Consider the following 27,277-nt stretch of genomic DNA (forward strand, 5'->3'; position numbering starts at 1 on the left):
CAAGAAGTAGCCAATATCTTGGTGTTTGATAATCTTATTTGAATTATTTTTTTACTATTTCTGTCTAAAATGGCTTCTGTTAATAAATGCCCCCAGTTTAAGAATCTTTTTTCTTTAAAAAGTGAGTATCATAAATTATCATAGTGTAAACTTGAGTAATGTAGGAGGAATGTTAATGTACATCAATTTTGAAAATCATGATTTTAGTCAATGCCAAGAATGTACTTACTAAAAAATACTAATTCCTAGTAGAGACATTTTTAATATGTTAAAAGAAGAATTCTTAATACTTTAAGAGTCCTTCAACCAAAAGTGAAGGTTATATTCAGGTTGCAACTCAAATTGCCTCTTTCAATTAAGTAGTGAAACATAGGTGCCTAGTGTCATCAATTATTTCATAAGTTATTGCTATGGTTATTGTAGGAAAGCAAAATGAAAACTTGGAGAGAGACCAAAATACTATTTGCAAATGACTTTATTTCAATACTTTGAAAATCCAAGAGAGTACGTTGAGAAATAGTTTTCTGAACACTTACGAGTAATCATTTGGGAGGCAGTAAAAGAAGACCCATTTATAATAAGAGCCACAAAGTAAAAATTGTGTGAAGCTTCCAAAAGAAAACCCACAGAACCTAACTGGGAGAAATACAGTGTTTCTGGGTGTAAGATTAAATATACTGCTGTTTGGAAGATCTCATTTTCCATGCCTGTGCCCCACAGAAGGCTTGTATTGAATAAGATGGTGGCAGCTGGGTAGTAGTGCCCATTGCCCCATTCCTAATTCATGCAATATAAAAATCAGGACAGGGCAGCTACAGAACTGTGCAGTCCCCCTTTCCCTCACAGCTCTGTTATAAGAGACTTAACCTGCTCTGGTTGGATTGGCAGTCATGTGGCAGCATACATCTCTCCCAGCTTTCTTGGGGCAGAAGAGCTATTGTATGTACATTCAGCAGCTGGTGAACCTTGGCACATTCTAGTCTCCTCCTATGCCGTCCCCAGCCACCAACAGAGCTGTTCCACAGGGAGTATTCAGGGAACATTCAATGTAGACCCAGTTTCCCAACATTCCCCCACCCCACAACCTGCTCCATAGCACAGAGGCACATGGGTCCTGTTCAGGGGAGGGTTGGAGTGAGCTTCAAAGATTTGGTAAACATGCTGTCTGTTACAAGGGGCCTGACTTTATCTGGATCAGACTGGAGCAATTTATACCCTATAGTATTGTTGAAAACAATAGAGCAATCATCTAGCAGTTACTGAAGGCTAACAGTTGCTGGTGATACCACTAGATATCACTGAGAAGCTTAAAGATGAGAGAGAGGGAGGGAGAGAGAGAGAGGGAGAGAGAGAGAGAAAGTCTGGATAAAACTGCAGACATCCCTTGTAATCAGAAAGAATGTGTGTATGCTCAAGGCTGCAACCACATAGGAGCAACCGTTGCTGAATGTAGGGCAAGTCTTGTAAACTCCCTAAACAGTGAAAGCAGCCTCCAAGTCACAGATCCAATGGTAAAGGGTGTAAATCTCTTACTGATTCAGGGGGCTTAAGCACAACCTCTGATCAATCTGGCTGGTTGCTAGGTGGTGTTGACTTGAAAGCAACCCCTAGGAAGTCAGGCTTAAAGATAAAAATGAGGGGGAAACAAGCTGAGCAGTGACAACAGAGGCTGCATACTGTGAGGGGAAAAAGACTTGGTGAATTAGTTTAGCCAAATTACTAAAAACAAGTCCAGAGTGGGCGAGGAGTATGCAGAGATCCTACAATATGTTACCTAAAATGTCCAGCTTTCAACATAAAATTAGACATTCAAAGAAACAGTAAAGTGCGACATATGAGGGAAAAAGGCAATAGAAACTTCCTTTGAGGGGTACCAGATGTAGGATAAATGTTAAGCAGCTATTATAAATAGGTTCAAAGACCTAAAGGAAACCAGATTTAAAGAATTAAAGTATACTGACAATGTCTCATCAAATGGAAAATATTAAGATAGAAATTACAAAAAAAGAACAAAATGAAAATTCTTGAGTTGAAAAGTACAATAACCAAGGTGAAAAATTTACTAGAAAGGCTCAACAGTAGATTTGAACTGGCAGAAGAATCAGCAAACCTGAAGATAGAAATTGTGAAATATGAAGTACAGACCAAAAAAATGAAGAAAAACAGTCTTCCTCACACCACATACACAAAAATTAACTCAAAATGGAGTATAAACCTAAATATAAGAAAAAACTATAAATCTTGTAGTAGAAAATATAGAAGTAAATATTTATGGCCGTTGTTTAGTCAAAGCCTTCTTAGACTTCTTTGGTGTCATCACCAAAATCACAAATGAAAAAATAAGAGACAAAAGATATATCGAGTTTTTATTAGAAGAAGACATTGTAAAGCTGATCTATTTCACCTAGTTTGGATTAATACCAATTTAATTTCAATAATAAAAACTTTGCTCTGTATAGCTTCATCTCTCCACCCCCCCTGTGCTGTTATTGTCACAGATTATATAGCTTTATAAATTGTGTGCCCATCAATGTAGATTTATAATTATTGCTTTATGCATTTTTCTTTTAATGAGAGGGAGGAAAAGTTACAAGTAAAATGTATGTATTTTTTGTCTTTTATATTTACCTATGCTGGTGTTTCTATTTACATTTATCAGTTGTGTATTTCTTTGTGTGGAATTGCATTACTATGTAGTGTCCTTTAAACCTGAAGGACTTTTTTTGTAGAACAGTTCTGCTAGCAATGTTTATCTGAAAATGTGTTAATTTTTCTTTCCTTTTTGAAGGTTGGTTTTGCTGAATATAGAATTCTTGGTTGGCAGTTTTTTCTATGCAGAACTTTGACGATGTCATCTCACTGCCATCTGGCTTCCATGGTTTCTGATGAGAAATCAGCTGTTAATCTTACTGAGAACCTTTTGTATGTGATGAGTCACTTCTCTCTTGCTGCTTTCAAGATTCTCTGTCTTTCAATAGCTTGATTATGATATGCCTTGTGTGCACATTTTAAGTTTATCCTACTTGAAGTTCTTGAAGCTTTGTGGGTTGATAGACTAATGTTTTTCATCAAATTTGAGAAGTTTTTATTTCTTCAGATATTCTTTCTGATGCTTTTTCTTCTCTCCTTCTGAGACTCACTTTTTAATATGCTGTTATGCTTGATAGTGTCCCACAGATCTCTCAGGCTCTGTCCATTTCTCTTCATTTTTTGTCTTTCTGTTTCTCAACATGGGCAATATCAATTGACTTATCCGTAAGTTCATGGATTCCTTCTTCTGCCTGTTCAGATCTGTTGCTGAGCCCCTCTAGTGAATTTTTCATTTCAATTATTTTACTTTTCAACTCTATAATTGAAAGTTCTAGAATTAAAAATTCTTTTCATAAATTCAGTCAATTTATTTATATTCTCTATTTGGTTGAGACATCATTCTCTTATTTTTTTTTTCATTCTTTAAACATAGTTTCTTTCAGCTCTTTGAACATATTTAAAATAGCTAAATTAAAATCTTTGTTTAGAAAATCCAGTGCCTGGGCTTTTTCAGGATTTTTATTGATTGCTTTTCTGTGTGTCTGGGCAATACTTTCCTCTTTCTTTACATGCCTTGCAATTTTTTTGTTGTAAACAGGACATTTAAAATATTATAATGTGGCAACTCTGAAAATCAGGTTCTCCACCTCCCCACACACACCGTCCAGGGTTTGTTGTCATTTTTGCTTGTTGTATTTGTTTGTTTGTCTAGTAACTTATCTGAACTAAGTTTGTAAAGTCTTTATTCTTTGTTATGTGTCACCAATAAAGTCTCTGTAATGTTAGCTTAATGGTCACCTAATGATTGGACAGAGAATTCCTTATATACTTGGAATGAAAAAGTCTCTCAGTGTTTGCCAAGGGACACTGTGTGTGTTTTTGTGGTGACCCTGCAGCACTTAGCCAGGCAGTTTACAGCTCTGCCTTAGCCTTCACTTCTTACTTCAGCAGAGCCTCCAGGTTAGCCAGATAGGAGAGCTTATGGCATTCTCAGGTCTTTCCTTATTCCTTAGTGTACACACAGTCGTGGGCATGCATGTGACCTTCTAGATTCCCAGGAGTGTGTTAAAGCTTTACAAAGCCCTATTACTTTTCTTCCTAGCTTTTTGGTTAGGGAGAACCCTAACCAAATCGCCTCACATTTTATCTATCGGATCAGACAGCAGCAACTAAAACATCTACCTATCAATGTTTTCAACATGGCCCCTAGGTAGCAGCTATAGCTCTCTGCCAGCTTCATGTCAGGCAAAAGCCAGTCTTCCAGGAAGTCACCAGAGTAGTCAAAACAAATAATTACAATTCTCTATGAATGAAGTCTGTTCTGTTTCTCTCTGATACCAGGAATGAGGTTTTTTATTTATAGGACTCTGCTGACATCAAGCTTAAGGGTGAAAGACTGACAACTTTCTCTTTAAGATCAAGAACAAGAAAGGATGTCCACTCTCACTGCATCTGTTAAACATTGTACTGGTGGCAGTTAGGCATCCAAATGGGAAAGGAAGAATTAAAATATCTCTATTTTTAGATGACATGATCTTATGTGTGGAAAATCCTAAAGAATCCATTAAAAAACCTCTTATAACTAATAAAAGAGATCAGCAAAGGTGCAGAATACAAGATCAATAGAAAAATCAATTCTATTTCTATACTTTAGCAGTGAGCAATCAAAGTGAAATTAAGAAAAAAATTCCACTTGACATCTAAGGGAATAAAATGCTTAGGAATAAATTTGACAGAAGAAATGCAAGACTTTTACACTGAAACTACAAATCATTGTTGAAAGAAATTAAAGAAGACCTAAATAAATGTAGAAACATGACATGTTTGTGCATTTATTGTTAAGATGGCAGTACTACCCAAGTTGATTCACAGATTTGATACAAGCCCTGTCAAAATTCCAGCTGCCTTTTTGCCAGAAATTGACAAGCTGATTCTAAAATTCATATAGAAACACAAGATACAGAATAGCCAAAACAATTTTTAAAATTAATTAATTTACTTATTTTTGGCTGTGTGGGTCTTTGTTGCTATGCGCAGGCTTTCTCTAGTTGTGGCAAGCAGGGACTACTCTTCATTGTGGTGTGAGGGCTTCTCATTGCAGTGGCTTCTCTTTGTTGTGGAGCATGGGCTCTAGGCACATGGGCTTCAGTAGTTGTGGCACATGGGCTTAGTTGCTCTGTGGTATGTGGGATCTTTCCGGACCAGGGCTCAAACCCTTGTCCCCTGCATTGGCAGGCAGATTCTTAAGCACTGCACCACCAGGGAAGGACCAGCCAAAACAATTTTGAAAAGAATAACATTGGAAAACTCACACTTCCCCATTTCAAAACTTACCACAAAGCTACTGTAATCAAGACAGTGTAGTACTGATGTAAGAATAGACATATAGATTGATGGAATAGAATTGAGAGTCCAGAAATAAACCCCAACATTAATGATCAATTGATTTTTGACCAGAATGTCAAGACAATTCAACATGGAAAGAATAGTCTTTTAACATATACTGCTAGGACAGCTGGATATCCACATGCAAAAGAATGTATTTAGATACTCCCTCATTCCATGTATAAAAGATAACTCAAAATGGATCAAAGACCTACATGTTAGAGATAAAATGATTACAATATTAGAAACAGATAAGTTGAAATTCATTAAACTGAAAGCATTTGTGTTTCAAAGAACTCAAGACAATCCACAAAATGGGAGAAAACACTTTCAAATCATATATCTAATGTGGGAATTACACCCAGAATACACATAAATGATTACAACTCAATAATAAAAAGACAACTCAATTTAAAAATGGTCAAAGGAGGGAATTCCCTGGCAGTCCAGTGGTTAGGACTCTGCACTTTCACTGCCGAGGGCCCGGGTTCGATCTCTGGTTGGAGAATGAAGATCCCACAAGCCATGTGGCCCCCCCCGCCAAAAAAAAAAGAAAAATTGTCAAAGGATTTGAATAGACATTACTTCAAAGAAGATATACAAATAGCTAATAACAACATGAAAATATGGTTAACATTTTTAGTCATTAGGGAAATACAAATCCAAAGCACAATGAGATATTACTTCACACCCTTTAGGGTGGTTACAGTTGAAAAGACAATAACAACAGTTGATGAGTATGTAGAGAAACAGAAACTCATACATTGTTGTCAGGATGTAAAATGGTGTAGTCACTTTGGAAAACAGTTGGGTGTTCCTCAAACTGTTAAGTATATTTGCCATATGATGCAGAAATTCCACTTTTAGATATATACCCAAAAGAAATGAAGAACATACATCCACTCGAAAACTTGTACAAAATTGTTTACAGTACGAGTATCCATAATAGCCAAAAAGTGGAAACAACTCAAATGTCCATCAATTGATGAATGAATGAACAAAATATGGTATATCTATATAATATATTATTCAGCAATGAAAAGAAACGGAGTACTGATACTATAACATAGATGAACATTGAAAACAGTAGGCTAAGTGAAAGAAGGCAGTCACAAAGGACCACATATTGTATGATCCCATTCATATGAAATGTCAAATATGCAAGTCTATAGAGACAAACTAGATCAGTGGTTGACTAGGATGGGAGCTGGGGGAGAGTGGAGAGGTCTGTTTATAGGTATGGAGTTTCTTTTTGATGTGAGAAGATTCTAAGCAGATTGTGGTAATGGTTGCCCAACTCTGAATATAGTCAAACCCACTGAACTGTATAGTTTTAAGTGGGTGAATTTTATAGTATGTTAATTATATCTCAATAATACCATTAAAATTATCAACTAGTAAAAGTTGGTTAACTATTAGAAGGGGAAAATTGGATATTAAGGAATGCAGAAATGACAAGTGAGAATAAGCAAGGAAGAAACTAAGCACTTAGAACAGGGCTCACCAACCCCTAGTCTGAGATTCAGGCCTTGTTGAAGAGGTTGTAGCTGCCACAGGGACATTCAGGCTGCTGATAGTGAAGAAATTTTCTAGAAGGTGCAGACCTGACTGAGCCGGTTTGTGGGAATAGTCAATTCAGTGGCTGTGAAACTCATTGGAGGGTGCTGGTCAGCTAGAGCTGGTCTACTCCTGCTAAGAGTTAAAGAAACTCACTGGAAGGTGCTGCAGCCTTGAGCTGGTCCACAGGAAGTTTCCCCACCGAGTGGCAGACAAACTCATAGAGGGTGTGGCCAAGCTAGAGTCTACTGGGTGGCTGAGAGAAATTCATTGGTGAGAACTGGTGGGATAAAGCCAGTTAGCAGAACCTGGTCTGCGGGTGCTGCAGAAAAGCTCAGTGGAAGACGCCACAGCCCAGAACTGGTCTGCAAAAAGTGACCTGCTAGGTGGCTGAGAAACTCAGAGGAGAGTGATTGTCACTGGGCTTTCCTAATCCACTAATAGGGAAAAACCACACTGGAAGCAGGAAGGGATATATATGTATATATATAAAGCAGCACCCTTATTGGCCCATTACTCTGCCTCAATTAATGCCATATTCTGTTAGCCTTATCCAAAACTCTGTGAGCCCCCTTGATTGGTATCCTAATCTTGTTATGATAATTGGGACCCCCCCCTGGCTTCTGATATGTAAGTGCTGCTATCAATGTCCCAGGTATTAGACTATTAGCCCTAGCTATCATTAGCCCTGGCCAGCAGAACAGGGCTACCAGTGAACTTCTTAGTGATATTTGCTCCCTTCTTACCAGTGCATTTCTAATGGCCTTGATGATCACACTTGTCCTTTGGGACATAATTCTCTGGTGGGTCTTCTGCCCTCACATAATATATCCACTCCAGCACGCTCACTTCCCTGAGCCTTTTAATTCTCTCCTTCACTATCTGCCATAGCAATTCAGGCATTTCACCCTCAATCAGTGAAGGTCATCACTTTTTCTAGTCTTCCAGGAGCCACCCAATGAGTTTGCATCATCTCCTAGGGTCATTGCAAGAGTATTAAATTATGTATCCTGAGAAGCGTCCTTAAGTTAATAAATTATTCCTTATCCAATCTTATATTCTGGCTTCTTTGCTCAAGTATTCTCTAAATGTAGTTCCATGGTACTCCCTCAGCTCCTGCCAGTACATGGTACCTAATTCTTCAGTCTCTTTCAGGATGTATTCTTTTCCTCCATCAGCAGGCCTAGCACATTTATAGCTGATTTAAGCCGTAACTTAACTTTAGTTATTGGCCTAGCAGCCAGGACAGAAGGTAGGGGCATATCCTGAGGGGTATTTCTGTTACCTTGCAGGGGAGAGGCCTCTGCAGTGTCTTCCCACGCAGGCAGAATGCTATTTCTTAATGACAGGGGTTAACTCTGCAGACTCTGAGGGTTCAGAGGAGTCTGGGAAGCCAAATAATTGGTGGCATTCACCATTAATTATCGTTTTACCACCATTCATCCACAGATGTTCTCATCCCATCTGTCAGGGTCTCAGGTTTTTTGAACTAGGACTCTGACCTTGGTATGACAGACCTGTCTTGGTTTAGCATTAAATTATCTTTGCAGGGAATTCCCTGGAGGTCCAGTGGTTAGGAGGCAGTGCTTTCACTGCTGTGGGCCCGGGTTTGATCCCTGGTCAGAGAACTAAGAGCCCACAAGCCACGCAGCATGGCCAAAAAAAAAAAAAAAAAAATTAGTTTTGCAGTTCAGCAACTGTATTAAATCCTGAGTTTGGTCTTCAGCTTTTTCTTCTCTCCCACTGCAGGAGATTAGCAATTGGGTCACCACTTTGTACCAGGGATGGTTCATGCCTCAAATACCCCAAGGATGGAGTCCTTATTGTCAACTGGGTGGTGAGTAATCTGGTTCAAAGATGCCATCTTAATGCCTACTTTCTTGAAACTACTTCTGGTACTAAATCTGTCATTTGGGTCTTCTGGGGAGAAGATGCTGAGATGGAATTTGGAGTACAAGAGGTTTATTGGACAGTAGTGCCTGGGGGATGGAGCAAGATTGAGTAAGAAAAGCTTTCACACCATAATGCAGATCTGATACTGGTGAAAGAAAATGTTGGTGAGTGGAAGCACGATTGGGTATAGAAAGCCTCAGACTTCCATGCATCACTAACAAAGTCAGCCAACTCAATGGATACTTTAGGTTAAAGACTATCCATTAGTTAGAGGAATTCCGTGTTGGGCAGAATTGGCCAGACTGAGGGCTGCTTAGGAAGAGCATAGGCTTGGCTCAAAACCCAAGGCAGATTCTGAAGGCATTAACAGCTAAAGGCTGTCAGCTAATTGCACTCCTACAGCTGAATGCCAAATTTTTTCCTGATGGGAGATCCAAACAGTGCACCTCCATGGCTGCCACACGATGGGGCAATATCAAGTAGTGTGACATTCATGTAACTGGAGTCCCTGAAGGGGAGGAGAAGAAGGATAACAGAAAAAATATTTGAAGAAAAAATAATAATTGAACCTTTTTTCCTAAATTTGATGAAAACTATAAATACAAAGATCCAAGAAGCAACATGAAGCGCAAGCAGGAAAAGCACAAAGAAAACCATACCAAGACACATTATAATCACATTTTCATCATCACAGGTGATAAAGAGAAAAATTTTATTGCAGCCAGAGAAAAAAAGCACACATTATGTACTGAGAATCAAAGATAAGTATTACTGCAGACTTGTCATCAGAAACGCTTCAAGCCAGAAGAGTGGAATGATATCTTTAAGGTACTGAAGTCATCCTAGAATTCTTTCTCTAGCAAAATTACCCTTCAAAAATGAAGATAAAACAAAGAAAATTTCACAAAAGAGAAGTCTAAGATATGTCATCACCAGTAAAATTGCTCTATCTTAAATGTTAAGAGAAATTCTTCATGTGGAAGGAAAATGATACCAGGTGGATATTAGATCTATACAAAGGAATTAAGAGCACTGGAAATGGTGAGTAAACAAATAAATATAAAAGTGAAAGGGGGGTATTATGACATTTAAGAATACAGTTATTTTTATAAGTGAGTTTGTGAGTTCATAACCTTCTGGAATTTCAAAATCCTTTCAGATTGCTGTCTTACTCAGTGATCAAGTGCATTCCTCATTTAATTATTAGATTTATCTTAATTAGCTGCTTTATCATTTCAGTGCTGTCTAAAGTACACAGTAGAATAAAAAGCTTTGATATGACAAAGTATAATACATTGCTGGGACAACCTAAGACCTTGGATATGGCTGCTCACAATGGTATCCCTTTTATTCCTGAGTGTTCATCAAAGTCTGCTTTTCTGCCCCTGTTCTGTGGGCTTTTTTCCTAGGCTTTTAATCTAGTTTTGCTCTCATCCCACTCTGAACCTCATATCAAGTTTAGGGTCCATTTAATAGACATGCAGATCAAAGAGGGTATAATTATATTTAATAAGCAAAGCTAACAACATAATCATGGATAAGAAAGTTCATATCTGTATATATCTCCCATGGTTGAGAGCTCACAAAAAGGAACCATTACATCCCCCTTATCTGTATTTATAAATATCATATATTATCTATATTTTATTTTCTACACATTGAAATTTTAACCAAGGCAATTGTCAAGCACTGACAGTAGACGTCCTAGTTACACTGGGGCACTAGGACCATTGTGGTGGTCTAAATTTTCAGCAGCTTTGCTTTATCCAAGAGTATCATTTTCTTATTTTGGAAGTAGCGTGTTATTTTCTTACATGACTGAAAATACTTTACACCTGTTTTTTTAAATAAAGACATTTATTTGGAGAATATTAGTAGCATATTCTCAGCCTCACCAGATATTAACAGTTCATCAAGTCAGGCAACAAAACATGTCCATGTGAGCTTCTTATAAGGAAATCGACAACCACCTCAACAGCTTCCTCATCTGCTATTTTATTACTGGATGATTCATAATCCAAAATATGAAGTATTTGGACTTTTTCCTCAAAAGTAGAAGTAGGTTAAATGTCTGAAGCAATGATGTTGACTTCCTTAAAAAATTTTTTTTTAATTTATGAAACTTTAACTGCATATTTCAGTCTTGTGGAATCTTTTGTGTTATTCTGACTGTCAATAAGAACCAGGGGACTGTGTTGATGATTCTTGATGATTTCAGCAACACTTCCAAAGTACTAGAGCAAGAAAACATAGATGAATTATAAATTGGCATTTATATTAACAATGAGCTCTTGTAAAGCAATTATACTCCAATAAAGATGTTAAAAACAAACAAACAAACAAACAATGAGCTCCACTCCTCCCATCTTCTCCGACTCTTTCAAGTTAGTCAGAGTTACTAGGTCCCAGATGACAGTCTATCCAAAAAAGTCTAATTTAACAATGGCTGTAAACTTTGAGGTGGCAGACCCTGGCCATTCAATAAGACTGAAAACACAACTGACATCCTCAATTAGTATAACTTCTTGGAGAAAATTACTTTATTGAGTTATGATGTAATATTTTAATATTTTGTTTTTTATTTAGTGCCAAGTTGAATTTCTCTACATTTTTATAAAACATAGATTATCTGTTATGTTGCATGTCTTAGATACAAGGACTGATGTAGTAAATTAACATTAGAATTTAATGTGAAGAGAGTTATTTCCCAGGTTAATTCATGTTTGTTTTTGTGTTCTTTTTTTTGATTAAATAAGGAAACCTTTATAAACCCTCATATACCCATTTTTGCTTTAGCTCCCAGTAAGTTTAGAGCTAAATTAGTGCCTAGTTAATAATGAAATTTCACACTAGGCTCTTACTATACATACGTATTTTTCCATATATTAATTCCTATTGTCTATTGGTTTTAGTTTAAGGCTATCACAATTTTTTTCTGAAAAATGATCAATGTTTTAAATGAAAGATAAAATAAGTATAACACAGACCAAGAAATGAAATGCATTGATTATACAAAAGTGCTACAAGCTCACGATCATCAGATAAATGCATTTAGAGTCATTTTTTTTAAAGTGGTAATTGTTTTGCAACACTGCCATATGATTTAGCAATTATCACCAATTGACTTCATTTTCTCTTAGTTTTTCATATAAAGATAAACATCTGGAATAAAAAATGTTTAAAAGCCTTTATTAATTATTTGGATAGCTTCCAAATATTATATATTAAATAAGTAAAGTATTCAGAATACTAGTCATTTTTCAAATGAAACACCAGTTGTCTTTTAGATAATTGGCTTCTGTATATTAGGTCAGGGAGGAGAGACAGACTTTCAAGTACCTTTAGTCCTTATTTCTTACTTTCTCTTCAATCATTCAGCCCTCCTGTACTTGCCAATGAATTGTTTTTATGATATTCATAAAGACATTCATTCTGTTCGTTTGGCACAGCATATTGTTAAACTGAATGCAGTTGGAAGTTAAATTTATGGACTAACACACCAGGAAATGAAATAGTACAACCTCTTTGAAGTGAATTCCAAGTGAAAAAGTGTGTTCTGAACCAGGTAAATATAGGAGAGAGTTGCTTTGCTTATACAAATAAGCATCTCATTCTGTCCTTATACTCTTCTGAATATTTCTGAGGATTGCTTTGTTGCAGAGTTTGGGGATTAAAATGTTTGAAGTAGGGGGTTGAGCTGAGTTGAAATGTTTGAAGTAGGGACTGGACTTGAGGCATATTTGTGATTTGACTGAATGAAGGATTGAGCATAACTTAGTTGCAGTTTCCCCTTAACACTTTTTTTTTTGGTCTACACTAATTCAGTGTATTTGAGATATTCATACATGGACAGAAAAACAATTGTTTGATAACTCAAAATCCCATGATCAATAAAATAAAGCAAACAGATCTCAGAGCGATAAAATACTCAATATGTATCCACATAATGTCAAAACATTTGCAAAAAAAGTTAAACAGTTAATCAACTAGTTACTTTTTCTACCCATGAATACCCAAACACAAATTCAGACAAACAGACTGTTCAAGATCTCCACATGGTTGACATCATGTAACCAAAGTTTTCATTTTTCAATTCAGGTGTTCAGTATATGGGAGAAATTATCTTTTTATTATAGATAATTTAAGTTAAGTGTTTTAAAGGACTCTGTCAGTACTTCCAGATGATATTATAATAATATGTATTTATTTTGGTATCCATAGGCTGGATAATTGGGGAGTGGGGTGAAGCTCTGATCTATTCATTCTGAGGTAGGGATGAAGATTCTTTAAGCCAAGAAGAACCACTGTTTATCAGAGTTTCCTAGCAGGACAAGGAAGTCCAGAGCCCCTCTGAGAGCTCAAAATTTATCTGAGTGAATTTCAGTACCACTAAAAAGGACAGCTCCCTCACCCACCCTTAAGCCTCTTATAGAAGTACTGGACCCCTGGGGAGGCTTTTTTTAAAAAAATTTTTTATTATTTATTTATTTATTTGGCTGCATTGGGTCTTTCGTTGCTGCGCGTGGGCTTTCTCTAGTTGCAGCGAGCGGGGGCTACTCTTCGTTGCAGTGCACTGGCTTCTCATTGTGGTGGCTTCTCTTGTTGCGGAGCACGGGCTCTAGGTGCACGGGCTTCAGTAGTTGTGGCTCGTGGGCTCTAGAGCACAGGCTCAGTAGTTGTGGTGCACAAGCTTAGCTGCTCTGCGGCATGTGGGGTCTTCCCAGACCAGGGCTCAAACCCATGTCCCCTGCATTGGCAGGCGGATTCTTAACCACTGTGCCACCAGGGAAGTCCCTGGGGAGGCTTTAGAATGTAACCATCCATCCAAAGTCACTCTGTCCTACTAGGATCACCACCATATCCTACCACTGATTACTGTTGAGGAGCATATACTTTAAAAAATTTGTCATATAAAGGTTTCAGTGAGAATGAAGGTTTTTGTGCCTAGGGGGAAGCAGACAGTTCTGTTAAAGTTTAACTGATGTGAAATGATAATGCAATCTATATTTTAAAACCCGTTTGGTCTTGATCAGTGTTTCATGTTTTCAGAGTTTTGCATTTTCTAACTATCTGAGACTTTATTAAAAGCAAAATAAAACTCCAAACTATAAAACTCCTCAAAGAAAACATAGGGAGAAAGCTTCATGAGACTGCATTTGGCAATGATTTCTTGGATGTTACACCAAAAGCACAGGCAACAAAACAAAAAATAGACAAATAGGACTACATTAAACTATACTACAAAGTTATAGCAGTTCTTTATATATTCTGGATATTAACCTCTTATCAGACACATAATTTGCAAATATTTTCTCCCATTTCATAGGTTGCCTTTTTACTCTGTTGATCGTGACCTTGATGAACAGAAAATTTTAGACCATTTTATTATACCATATACAAAAAAATAGACTCAAAATGAATTAACGATTTAAATGTAAGACCTGAAACCATAAAAATCCCAGAAGAAAACATAAGCAGTATGCTCTTTGACATTGGTCTTAGCAATATTTTTTGGACATGTCTCCTCAAGCAAGAGTGACAAAAGCAAAAATAAAAAAATGGGACTACACCAAACTAAAAAGCTTTTGCATAACAAAGGAAACCATCAACAAAAGAAAAAGGCAACCTACTGAATGAGAGAAGATATTTGCAAATAATATGTCTGATAACGGGATAATATCCAAAATATATAAAGAACCCATGTAACTCAGTATCAAACAAATAAGCAATCTAATTAAAAAATGGGCAGAGGACCTGAGTAGACACTTTTCTGAAGAAGACATGCAGATGGCCAACAGGCACATGAAATGATGCTCAACATCACTAATCATCAGGAAAATGAAAATCAGAACCACAATGAGATATCACATCACACCTGTGAGAATGGCTATTATCAAAAAGACAAGAAACAACATGCTTGTGAGGATGTGAAGAAAAGGGAACCCGCGTGCACTGTTGGTGGGAAAGTACATTGGTACGACAACTATGGAAAACAGTATGGAGATTCCTCAAAAAATTAAAACTAGAACTGCCACATGATCCACCAATTCCTCTCCTGTGTATATATCCAAAGAAAATGAAAACACTAATTCAAAAAGATACATACACCCTGATGTTCATACAAACATTATTTACAGTAGCCAAGATATGGAAGCAAACTAAGTGTCCATCAAAAGATGAATACGGGCTTCCCTGGTGGGGCAGTGGTTGAGAATCTGCCTGCCGATGCAGCGGACATTGGTTCGTGCCCCGGTCCGGGAAGATCCCACATGCTGCGGAGTGGCTAGGCCCAGGAGCCATGGCCGCTGAGCCTGCGCGTCCGGAGCCTGTGCCCCGCAACAGAAGAGGCCACAACAGCAAGAGGCCTGCGTACCGCAAAAAAAAAAAAAAAAAAAAAAAAGATGAATAGGTAGGACTTCCCTGGTGGCGCAGTGGTTGCAAGTCCGCCTGCCGATGCAGGGGACACGGGTTCGGGCCCCGGTCCAGGAGGATCCCACATGCCACGGAGAAGCTGGGCCCATGAGCCATGGCCGCTGAGCCTGTGCTTCCGGAGCCTGTGCTCCGCAGCAGGAGAGGCCACAGCAGTGAGAGGCCCGCGTACCACAGAAAAAAAAAAAAAGAAAAGATGAATAGGTAAAGGCGATGTGATATATATAATACACAATGGAATATTACTCAGCCATAAAAAAGAATGAAATTGTGCCATTTGTGACAACATGGGTGGACCTAGAGGGTATTACACTAAGTGAGGTAAGTCAGACAGAGAAAGACAAATACCATATGATTTCACTTATATGTGGAATCTAAAAAACAAAACAAACAAAATGCCGAGTCAGCCTGACCTCATTAAGCAACAGGATAAAAGATATAGCTTTTACATCATACCAGTCTTTCCTCCTTTTTGTTCTCTCATAGGATATACTGCCCAAACATAGTATTTTATCTCGTACTCTATGAAAATGTGCAAGCCTTAGACCAGGTACTCTTGTATCCTTTCTCCTCATCTCTGGCACCTAATACAGTATGATAGCATTGTGCTCAAAACATAGTTATAGAGTTGGATTAGAAGAGAAATTACTGACCTCTTCACCAGCTTTCTTTCTGCCCAAAGCATACTGTTTTGTTGCTTCAATAAATCGCACAGGGATATTATATACTCGCTTATTAAAAAATACAACTAGTGTATAAGGCTGTTTGGAATCATGGCCAGAGCTTTTCCGAATAAGAAATGATCCATCCTGTTTATTAAAAGAAAGAATAATTATGATTAGTGTTACTTGTATTTCCATAGGTTAAAAATCAGTTTATGAAAAATACCTATATTATATTCAAAAGGTAATTATTTAGGTATATGATTTTTATTACCAATTAGAGCTTGTTTTATTATTTTGCAAGAAAATACTTCAGTAAAATATATACTTATAGAAAATTCTGAACGAGGTAAATGCTAGCTTTTTGAGGCACTAAATAAGATCTTATGGTTATAGGCTTTGGAAATGTGCGAAGGGACACATTAAGATCAAACCTAGGGCTTCCTTGGTGGCGCAATGGTTGAGAGTCCACCTTCCGATGCAGGGGACACGGGTTCGTGCCCCAGTCCGGGAAGATCCCACACGCCGCAGAGTGGCTAGGCCCGTGAGCCATGGCCGCTGAGCCTGCGCGTCCGGAGCCTGTGCTCCGCAACGGGAGAGGCCACAACAGTGAGAGGCCCGCGTACGGCAAAAAAAAAAAAAAAAAAAGATCAAACCTAAAGGGCACTCTTGAACTAGGAACCATGTTCACAAGTTGCCTATGAATAAAAAAATATATCAAACAAATTCCATTCAAAAGTGCTATAAGAAGAAAGCAGATATTGGGAATCAAAACATTTCAGCTGATAAAAATTCTCTCTCCAAAAATTTATGTTGAAGCAGAAAAAAATTGTAACACAACATTCCAAATTTAATTAAATATATTGTAAATATTCTACAATCATAAATTCAAAAATTATGAATGAAAAATAGACAAAAACAGGAAGAAGGAATGCAATAAGAGTTGATCAAACCTGGGAAAAAGCGCTTACCTGGTGGTGCAGTGGTTAAGAATCTGCCTGCCAATGCAGGGGACGTGGATTCGAGCCCTGGTCCAGGAAGATCCCACATGCCACGGAGCAACTAAGCCCATGCGCCACAACTACCGAGCCTGTGCTCTAGAGCCTGCAAGCCACAACTACTGAGCCCACAACTACTGAAGCCCACACACCTACGGCCTGTGCTCCGCAACAGGAGAAGCCACTGCAATGAGAAGCCCGCGTACCGCAACGAAGAGTAGCCCCCACTCGCTGCAACTAGAGAAAGCCCACGTGCAGCAAGGAAGACCCAATGCAGCCAAAAATAAATAAATAAATAAATAAATTTTAAAAACAACAACAACAAAAACCTGGGAAAGAAGTTGAAAACAAAGACAAACCTGTATCAGAAATGAAGAAGAAATTACAAGATGCCCAAGGGTCAATAGCCTTAAATGAAGATTTAATAAATGATTGAAGGAAGGCATGGAAACAACCAAGAAAGAAAAAAAGAGAGAGAGATAGAGAGAGAGAGATTTAAAAAAAAAAAGTACAATAACATCAGAGTGGTTGGATTGAAAGAAAGACCCCCCCCAAAGAAAGGTCTAAAATATATGTAATGTGAGTCCTTGAAAAAAAACAAAATAATGAAACAGAACTACTCTTTAAGACTATAAGAAAATGTTTTGGAAATAAGAGAAAACTTAAATCTACATATTGAAAGGGTTTCCATCTACCTGAAAACATTGACCTGAAAAGCCACTCAGAGACATAATCTGGTAAAACTATTAGACTTTAAAAAGAAAAAAATCTGCAGAGCCATCAGATTAAAATATCAAATTACATATAAGGGCAAGAAAGTAACATTAGCATCAGAGTTCTCAGAAGCATCAAGGCAATCCAGTGGAACAACACTTTTAAAAACTCAAGCCAAGGATTTTACATCCAGCCAAGATTTCCTCTGGGTATCAGGCTATGGAAAACAGTTTCGAACGTGCAAGAACTCAGGGAATAACGTAAGCACGGTCCTTCCTGAGAATCTACTACAGGTGAGCTTCACCAAACAAAAAGAGATAACTGAGGAAGCAACAGGACTGATGGAAAGCATTTAATATATTTCACTGTAGAGCTAGGACTAAACAACAGTGGCAGAAAACAGTATATTCTGGACTTCCCTAGTGGCGCAGTGGTTAAGAATCTGCCTGCCAATGCAGGGGACAAGAGACTCTATCCCTGGTCCGAGAAGATCCCACATGTCGCAGAGCAACTAAGCCTGTGTGCCACAACTACTGAACCTGTGCTCTAGAGCCCATGAGCCACAACTACTGAGCCCACATGCCACAATTACGGAAGCCCTTGCACTCTAGGGCCCGTGCTCTGCAACAAGAGAAGCCACCGCAATGAGAAGCCCGCGCACCACAACGAAGAGTAGCCCCTGCTAGCCACAACTAGAGAAAGCCCGCACACAGCAAACGAAGACCCAGTGCAGCCAAAAAAAACCACAAAAAACCAGTATATTCTGACGAGGCAAGGTGCAAGTGGGTGGAGAAAAGAGAAAGAAAAAGAAAAGTGGCACTTTAATCTTGGATTGTCCAGACTGTTCTAGTGTTCCTATATGACTGGGCTTGGGCTCTCCAAAAATTTACTTCCCAGTACTTTTTGCCATCTTGATCCCAATCTTTTATCCCAAGCATTGATCCAAAATAGTCTGTTACGTCTCACTCCTGGATGGATCTCATGTAGCACCAAGCCTTACAGAGATCCCCTCCAGAACTTTCTTCTCTTCCACTATTTGGAGAGCAGTGGAGCCTATGGATCCATGTATAGATGAAAGGACAAGCAGCAATAAGATGGAGGAACAAAGAAAGAGGGAGGTGCTTCAAAGAGAGGAGGGGATGGCAGTTCCTCTTGAGTAAGTAAAGAGAAAAGATCCCTACATCCATAATTGTTGCAATTACTTAATTAGCATATTATCGGGATGACAACTGTGCCAATATAGGCTGAGGGCACAACATGAGATTTTAAAATGGTCAGACCTTATTTGATCTGTGTAATGCCTCTTCGGCCGACTTTCGATCGCAGGCACCAGCGTACCATGGTTTACAGTGAACGTCAGCTTCCTGTGAGTGAGAGGGCATTATTAAGTATGAGATGGCCCTTCAATGACACTGAACCTTCTGTGCACTAGAAACAAAGTCCCACTTTGCATTACCAGAAAGTCCTAACTACATTTGGGCCAGTAATCTGAAAATGAGTTTTATGCTTCTTTTGATCAACCACAAGGATTATATAATTGACTTTTCCCCAATTTGGCTGTAGGGGGTAGACTTAGTATTTGAACTTAAGACCTAATCCTGCTAGATTCCTGAACCATTTATTCCTTTCTCCTAAATAAGTTATCATCTCCCTTTCTATTATGATCTTATTGTTGCTTTGTGGAGCGTTTTATAATTTCCGAAGTGTTTTTACAAATATCTTATTTGATTCTTGTAACAACGTTGACGGCAAGACAAATACATGCTATCATCCCTATTTTACATTTGAGAAAGCTTAGAGACTTGCCCAAGGGCACACCGAGTCCTTTCTCTGTCTTTTTTTAAACTATGCTATTTTATGTGTTTTAATATCATATGCCTCCACAGATCTATTCTGAAAAAATTACATAGTTTAAATAGAATCTATGTGAGAGGAAGAACAATAAAAACAACACACTTCTTTGCTAGTTTTGAAGAAACACCAATTGTTATTTATGGCATCCAGAATACAAATTAGAATAAATGGAGCAAAGTCTTAACAGTTGGGAAAAAAATGTATTCTGTACCCATCAGCAAATGACAACTCACAGGCTCACTTAAAATAGAATCTGTTCCCAAGCTTCACTCCAAAGTCTCTCTTATAAGAAGTCATGCCCTTTCCTACAGTTTACTGATAACGAGTTCATTTCATACCTGTTCTGACAAATTGGAATTAGATGAAAAGCTGGGTAATGGGCCATCCACAGTTGGGCTTCCCCCTTCTGGAAATCCTGAAAGGGATTTGAAAAATCAATGGATCCCATTATATCTTGAGCAGTTACTCTGCCTATACCTCAGCACTGTGCTGGGGGCTGCAAGGAACACACACACTGAAATATCACACACATAAAAAAATCACACACACCAAAAAATCCTTAAAAGTTGTGCTTCTCGAAGTGAGGTCTGAGGACCCTGGGAATCCCCAAGATTCTTTCAGGGCGTTTGCGCGTTTTTTTCCAAATACATATCTCTGTGAAGCCCAATTTTCCTCATATACTTCGACCAGTAAAACATATTGTAACAGATTGAATGTAGACGCAGTTATGAGAATTCAGCTGCCTCTGTTATTCCAGGCATTAAAGAGATTTTTAAAATGTAAAACAATGCCACTCTTCCCCCTAAATTTTTTTTGTTTGGAAAATATATTTTTTTCATAAAAATATGTTGTTAACATGTAATGAGTTTAATATATTTAAAATGGATTCATAAATGTTTTAAATGTCTTCTAACTAATACATTAAATATCATTAGAAAGAAACACATAAACCATAGTTTTTTTAGGTCTGCAATGATTTTAAGAGTGTTAGAATGGTCCTGAGGTCAAAATGATTGAGAATTTCTGCCCTAAGGCATAAACTCCCTCAAGGAGTTTACAGTCTAAATGTGGAGACATGGAGACACATGAAATGGAGAAAATACTTAGCTGTATTCATTCATCCACTAACTCATTCATTCTTTATTGTGTACCTGCCATGGATCAAGGCTTTGGGAATATACAGCAGTCAACAAAACAGCAAAATGCCCCTCCTTCTTGGAGCTTAAATTTTAATGGAGTAAGATAGGCAATAAAGACATGAGTAAATATATATACAATATTACAAAGTCATAAGTGCTATGAAGAAAAATAGGCAGGGAAGTGGGTGGGGGATAGCTTCGGATAAGTAGTATGTTTAAATAGGCTGGTCAGGGAGAGCCTCACTGAGGTGACACTTGGGTAAGATCTGTAGGTGGAGAGGGAGGAGGCATGTGGATATCTGAGGAAACAATGTTGCAGGTGTGGGGAACAGTGAATGCAAGAGCCTGGCATATTTGAAGAATAGAGGGGGGGCCACTGTGCCTGGACTGCAGTGAGAAAAGGGGTGAAGAATAAGGGATGAAGTCATACAGGAGGTGGTGAAGGCACCAGGTTTGTGGGACCCAGTGGACACTTAGCATGACTTGAGCTTTAACAAGCATGGTATGGGAAGCTTTTGGAGGGTTTTGAACAGAATAGTGTGATTTTCCTGTCTTTTAACAAGGTCCCTCTGACTCCAGGGCTGGAAATAAATAGAAGGGGGCAAGAGCAGTGAGAGGAGGCCAGTTGAGTCTTGCAAGCCCAGGCAGGAGGTGATGGTGGCTTGGAACAGATGGCGTCAGCAGAATTAGCGAGAGTGACTGGATTCCAAATGTATTTTGAAGGAACAGCTGGAAGGTGTGTGAAGAAAGCAAGTGAGGGGACTTCGCTGGTGGCGCAGTGGTTAAGAATCTGCCTGCCAATGCAGGGGACACGGGTTCAAGCCCTGGTCCGGGAAGATCCCACATGCCACAGAGCAACTAAGCCCGTGAGCCACAACTACTGAGCCCGCATGCCACAACTACTGAAGCCTGCGCGCCTAGAGCCCATGCTCTGCAATAACAGAAGCCACCGCGATGAGAAGCCCGCGCACCGCAACGAAGAGTAGCCCCCGCTCGCTGCAACTAGAGAAAGCCCACGCGCAGCAACGAAGACCCAATGTAACCAAAAATAAATAAATACATTTATTAAAAAAAAAAAAAAAAAAAAAGAAAGCAAGTGAGAAGTCATGGGTGACTCTAAGGTTTTTGACCAGAGCAACTAGAGTTGTCCTTTCTTAGGAGGGGAAGTCTGCAAGAGAAACAGGATTAGATGAACCAAGTGCTTCAGATAAAAGTGCCCTGGACGTTCAAAGGTGACAGCCACCATTGTTAACAGGAGGGAGCAATGAGGGCTTGGCAGGCCCAGGAGGGCTGAGTATGAAGGAAGGCTGTGTTCTGACAGGTGGGAACAGTATTCCCAGGTGGGAGCAGCAAAAGAGGGTGGGTGGTCATGCTCTCCTAAAGTACATAGTACAAGGACGTTGGTGGTTTCCGCAGTTTGGGCAGTTGGGGGAGTTCAAGGCTGACATTTTCTGATCCCTGAATATGTGCCAGCCCTGTCCTGTTTCTCACATCTTAGCTCTCTTTGCCTTCACGTCCACCCTTTATGGGAGGAGCTATCAGACCCCATTTTACAGGTGAGGTCTTCCCTGACCACAGCAGCCCTCACTGTCTCCATTCCTCTCTGTGCCCACTCCCTGCCACCTTGCTTTATTTTTCTTTATATCACTTTAACATTTGCCTGATATTGTATGGCTTATCTAGTTGTTTATTTCTCCTCTAGTAGAAAAGAAGCTCCATAAAGGAAGGGACTCTGTTTTATTCACTGCTGTATCCTCTGTGTGTAAAATAGTGCCTGGCACATGGCAGACAGTCAATAAGTATTTGTCAGTTGAAAGAATGACTTGGGTTGAAAAACAATAAAGGGTATAATAAAGCTTTACGTAGTAAAAAAACAAAATTTCTATAGCTATACCATTTCACTTTGTGTTCAGAATTTTAGAAAAGTTTAAGTTTCTTTTAATTAAGATGAATCAAAAATCCAATTAAAGCCTAAGAAACAGATTTATGTTTATATAAACACACATACTTTTTGTATATAATAATTCTCTATATTTAAATTTATTAAATCTTGATTATTTTGGAATATTTTCCAAATTATCCATGTACAGTAGGGTTTTAGTTTGTGTTTTCATTTTTTTCCTACATTGAGTAGAAAGTAAATCAAGGTTTGGGCAGTTGTGTTCTGTGAGTCTGACTTCATATATTTTTAGGGTATTGTATTATTAGCCTAGGGAAAATTATCCAGATATTTGCCAGATCTTCTTTTCAGGGCACCCTCTGTAGATATATTTTACAATCATTAAAATGTATTTTAGATTCAATTTAAATAGCTATCATTTATTGAAGACCTTCTATGTACCAAGCACAATATGTTGTTTTACTTAATCATCTTATTTTGAAAATAGTTGTACTGTTGTTGTGAAAAAAAATTAAATAAATAAAAGATGACCAGTATGACCAGTAAAATATTCAATCAAAACTAAAAAAGAAAAATATAAAAATGATCTCAAATCTATTTACTTTTCAGAACAGCTCCATGAAATAAATATTCTTGGCCCCGTTTTACAGATGAGGAAACAAGCTAGAGAGGATACTAAGATACTCCAGCTGGAAGAGGCAGTGTTGCTCTGGACCCCCAGGTGGCTCAGATGTGAAGAGCCAGCCTTAGCCAATACCTGATATTGCTCTTCGTGCCTTCATTGTACTTACTTGGCAGAGGTATGGGTTTTTGATGAATTGGTCTGAAAGGAAGAATTTCAGATTAATTAAAGGGCAAAGCACAAGATGAATAAGTTTGACTTTTTGCTTGCACCAAAGATACTCAGAACAGGTGCATCACTAAGGATCAACAGGAATGGCCAATAAAACATATCTAAAGATAGGAGAGGCACCAAAACCTTCAAGATAAGTAAAATTGTTCTCTTTAATTTTATAAAAAGAGGAGACTTGACTAGTGTTATTTTTCAGTTAAGTCCATTAATTAACCCAAATATTAGTTCAGTCTCTGTAATTCTAAGCAGTTTTTTTTAAAGTTGTTACCTACTTAACACCTTTTTAAATTTAATTGCAAAGCAATGAAATATTAAATCTTTACCAATCACAATAAGCCAGTGTTTCTGTGCAGTACAACAATGCAGGTGTTAAGGAAACTTTAATTTTTTTGGCCGCACCGTGCGGCATGCGAGATCTTAGTTCCCCGACCAGGGATTGAACCCGTGGCCCCTGTAATGGAAGCATGGAGTCCTAACCACTGGACTGCCAGGGAAGTCCCAAGGAAACTTATTTTTAAAGGAAAGAATTCTTACTTCTGGGCAGGAGGAGGAAAAACTTGTGACTGCATATTTTCTTGTCTGTGACTAGACCCTCGGTGGCGTTCAGCAGGTATAGGTTTTTCTGCATTAAGAAAATTATCATAGTAGGATTAGGGTGAAATGTCTGTCCCCATGCCCAAACCCAGAAACATCAACCGAGAGGAACCAGATTTGGTCACATGTCTTCCCATGAGCATGTCTTTCACCAGGATGTCATCCCTTTGTGCACCTGTCAGTGTGGTGGTGTGTCTGAGCTATTAAGACCAGGACTCCTACTCAGCGGTGTTACAAGCACACCCTACCACCTCTGCATTCACCTCTTGGCAATGTACAAATACATGGGGACTGAACCTGTGGAATCTGGACCTTTAGGTGTGTGATTACAAGTAAAAGCCAGAAGATGGGCAAGCTTTAGCCACCCCTGATTTCTATGTGGCCTCCACATAGGTGTTACAACACCCCGGTGTGTCTTCATTAGTCATAAGATGTGGTATAAGTAATTTCTTACTAATAAGAGTTAAAATATCAGTGTTTGCAAATGATCTACTTTTTTGAAAAATTAATTGAGCAAATTCAAGGTTACCCCTATAATAATGTTAAAGCTCACTTGCATTTCACTCTTTTCCTGAGTGAGAGAGGAAGGGGTGGAGTTATAATTAGTTCACAGGGAAATGTGCATAACCTGAAATCTAAGAAGTTTATGTTGAAGAACATTTATTGCTGAACCACTAATAAAAGTGATTATAAATTATTGTAATGCTTTATTCTCCCTCGAATTTCATCTAGGGTGTGTTAAAATCTGGGTATGTCCAAAGGTCTGTCTCCTGCATGGAAGAAAGTTTGAGAACTACTGATCTCCCATTACAGGAACCCAAAATAAATAAAAGCAGTAAGAACGCAAAGATTCAAATAAACGATGATAGACTTCAGGGTTTCTTGAGGTGCAGAGAAATTCAGAAGCTTTGAATCTCTGAAGATTGTGTTTCAAGTTTGTGGCAAGTTACTTCGAGCTGCCACGTGAGACGTTTTGTTCATGACTTTACAACATGATAATTTCAGGAGAAACAATGAACACTTTGGTTCCCCACGGCCTGATGAGCTTTGACCACCCCTGCTTTTGCCCCCGTCCTCCAGGAGGCTTCCTTCCAGGGTCAGAAGAGGGCGCTCACCCACTTTGGGTTTGGATGGCCATTGCCTCTACTCTTGAAATGAGAGACCACGCTCCTGCACTGGGAGCCCTTTGGGAATGAGGACACCCGAGCCACATGGGACATGTCAAGAGCCTGTTCTCTGATGGTTTTCAGAAGCTTCTGAAGCCATGAAATTTGCACAGGGTTGTACTTACTTCCTACAGAGGCTCACCCTAACACTCTATTATCACTCCAAGCTCCCTGCTCAACAGGCATGGAAGACTGTAAGGAATGGAAGGACAGCAAGGCAAAAGCATCAGGAAAGGCAGAAGAAAGCAAGACACAGGAAGGGAGCGGTACCTCAGGAACAGCCTGGGAGAAAGATGTGGGAAATGATGTAAAAAACTCAACAGAGCAGTCAAAGCAGACAGGTGAGTTGTAACGCACATTCAGAAAATGTCTACCGTCCATTGTGAGACCGGGTGTGCCCACATTAACTCAGGAAATGGTGAGCTTTTAACATTGGGTACCTTCAAATTGGAATTAGACAGGCGCAGGATTTTAATTTCTATATAGTGTTTTAAGTGTTGAGATTATGGATGATTCTTCTTCTTTCTGTTTTTTTTTCCCCAGTATTTTTCAAATACAAATATTTTTTTTTAATGGGAAAGTTCTAATAAAAAGTATACATAAGGGTTTTAGGTTATGATAAAACAAAGGAAGGGAAGCATTTGAAAATGTACTAAGATAGATATTTGAATTCAGGAAACATTATTTTGAAAACTAAGCACAAGAACTTGTTCGAACAAACAGGTTTTTAAAAATTCATTACCTTAACTTAGCCATTAATTCTAAGATACGTGACTGGCTCTAAATAAGTCTTCACACCTATGTAACGCTGTGGCACTGTTTCTGGCAAGTCATATCTGTCCACAAACAGGCAGGTTTGGGGCATGTAGACTGTGGCCTGCCCCAAAGGTGCAGCCTGGCAAGCTCAGGTCCTGATCAGCTTTGCTACTCACTACTCATGGCAAAGTAAAGACTGTTCTGTTTAGAAAATTGAGTTTTAAGTTTACAGTTGCCTTATGAATAATTAAAGAAATTTAGAAATACATTTGTATACAAATCCTTAATCAAAGTAACTTTCAGAGGACATGCTCATCTGTCAAAGTAATATAGGCTTACCTTCACAAACACTTGAGTCATTCTGTTGAGAGACAACTGGAGTCTATTCAAAAAAAAAAGAAAGGCAAGGATCTTCAATACAGTGGTATGTGGAAATAAAAGTCAAAGCAATATTATTAAAATAAATACTGGGGGAGAACATTTCTTTGATGCATAGCTTTTCTTTCAGTCACAAGACCAACAATTAAAAGAACACAGTCCCCCAGCCCACTTTTGCATTAAGTGACAATGGACTGGAAGTGTGTCAGGGAAGGAGCAGTGTCATCCTGGCCTCCCCACTCTGTCAACAGGGTTGGTGGATACCATGACCCCCAGCAGCTGCTGGGCAGTAGCGCTTATGCAGTGGAAATCTGGCATCTGGCTTTGGTCTCAGGGCCCCACCGTCTTGGTGTTTGTAAGGGACTGTAAATGTCAGGCTACAGTATAGATACCAGGTCAAGGTGGGCTTCCTCGAATAGTGGGCTGGCCCAGGTTCCCCACGTTCTGCCCAGAAGTTGAGTGTACTCAGGCCTTTGTGCCTGATATGCAGCTGTCAGTCATTAGTTCCCAGGCCAGCGGGTGGGAAGCAGACACAGGGGAAGACAAAGCTCTTGGGACCCAGGGAGCCTGACCACTGATCGGCCGCTCACATTCAGTGAAGCCACCGGGTTCAGGGGGGATGTGACCCTCCCGTGCAGCATCTTCCCTACCCAAGTGAGGATTCCAAGTTTCTCTTGGACTGTCTGGGCAGCAACATGATTGCTGTGTTCACCTTAGCGGGAAGCATCGTCAACTTTAAATAAGTGGACAAGAATAAACATTGCGGGAAACATGAAGCACATTTAAAGGCAGAATTAACTCACCATCTTCAGTGGTGTAGCTGTTTTTCTCCTGGGGGATGAAAAGAGATTGGCTTTGTTAAAACACAACAAAGATAAAGAGGAGCTGATGACTTATCATTTTACTCTCAAATTTAAACTAGAATAGTGAAAGTGATACAAGTGTGTAGGAAGGCTATCCTTGAAGGGA

The 27,277-nt window shown here is 38.9% G+C and overlaps 2 protein-coding genes across 7 annotated transcripts in view; one reads left to right on the forward strand and one right to left on the reverse strand.

Annotated features, from left to right (window-relative positions):
• Positions 1–27,277, forward strand: part of ZNF518A (zinc finger protein 518A) — a 57,176-nt gene that overhangs the window by 28,087 nt on the left and 1,812 nt on the right. The window contains exons 7-10 of one of the 4 annotated variants that reach the window (XR_008616326.1): positions 8,722–8,809; positions 9,560–9,906; positions 12,244–12,430; positions 23,212–23,284. The gene's annotated coding sequence lies outside the window, so the exon portion shown is untranslated. Of the gene's footprint in view, positions 1–8,721; positions 9,467–9,559; positions 9,907–12,243; positions 12,431–23,211; positions 23,362–24,740; positions 25,516–27,277 lie in introns of those variants that run through there. The other 3 variants (XR_002891406.2, XR_002891407.2, XR_008616327.1) reach the window with 3 other exon arrangements.
• The window catches only part of BLNK (B cell linker), an 84,490-nt gene continuing 67,916 nt past the window's right edge, over positions 10,704–27,277 (reverse strand). For 2 of the 3 annotated variants that reach the window (XM_055081410.1, XM_055081411.1), the window contains 8 exons: positions 27,112–27,139; positions 26,270–26,312; positions 23,949–24,036; positions 23,353–23,384; positions 19,861–19,937; positions 18,949–19,032; positions 15,948–16,103; positions 10,848–11,099 (listed from right to left, as the gene is read on the reverse strand). In XM_055081410.1, the coding sequence (XP_054937385.1) occupies positions 10,980–11,099; positions 15,948–16,103; positions 18,949–19,032; positions 19,861–19,937; positions 23,353–23,384; positions 23,949–24,036; positions 26,270–26,312; positions 27,112–27,139 (628 nt within the window). In that variant the 3' untranslated portion in view covers positions 10,848–10,979. Of the gene's footprint in view, positions 11,100–15,947; positions 16,104–18,948; positions 19,033–19,860; positions 19,938–23,352; positions 23,385–23,948; positions 24,037–26,269; positions 26,313–27,111; positions 27,140–27,277 lie in introns of all 3 variants that reach the window. The other variant, XM_007119564.4, reaches the window with a different exon arrangement.

The sequence above is a fragment of the Physeter macrocephalus genome, chromosome 20 (genome assembly GCF_002837175.3).
Source record: "Physeter macrocephalus isolate SW-GA chromosome 20, ASM283717v5, whole genome shotgun sequence".
In the NCBI taxonomy this organism is placed as follows: domain Eukaryota; kingdom Metazoa; phylum Chordata; class Mammalia; order Artiodactyla; family Physeteridae; genus Physeter; species Physeter macrocephalus.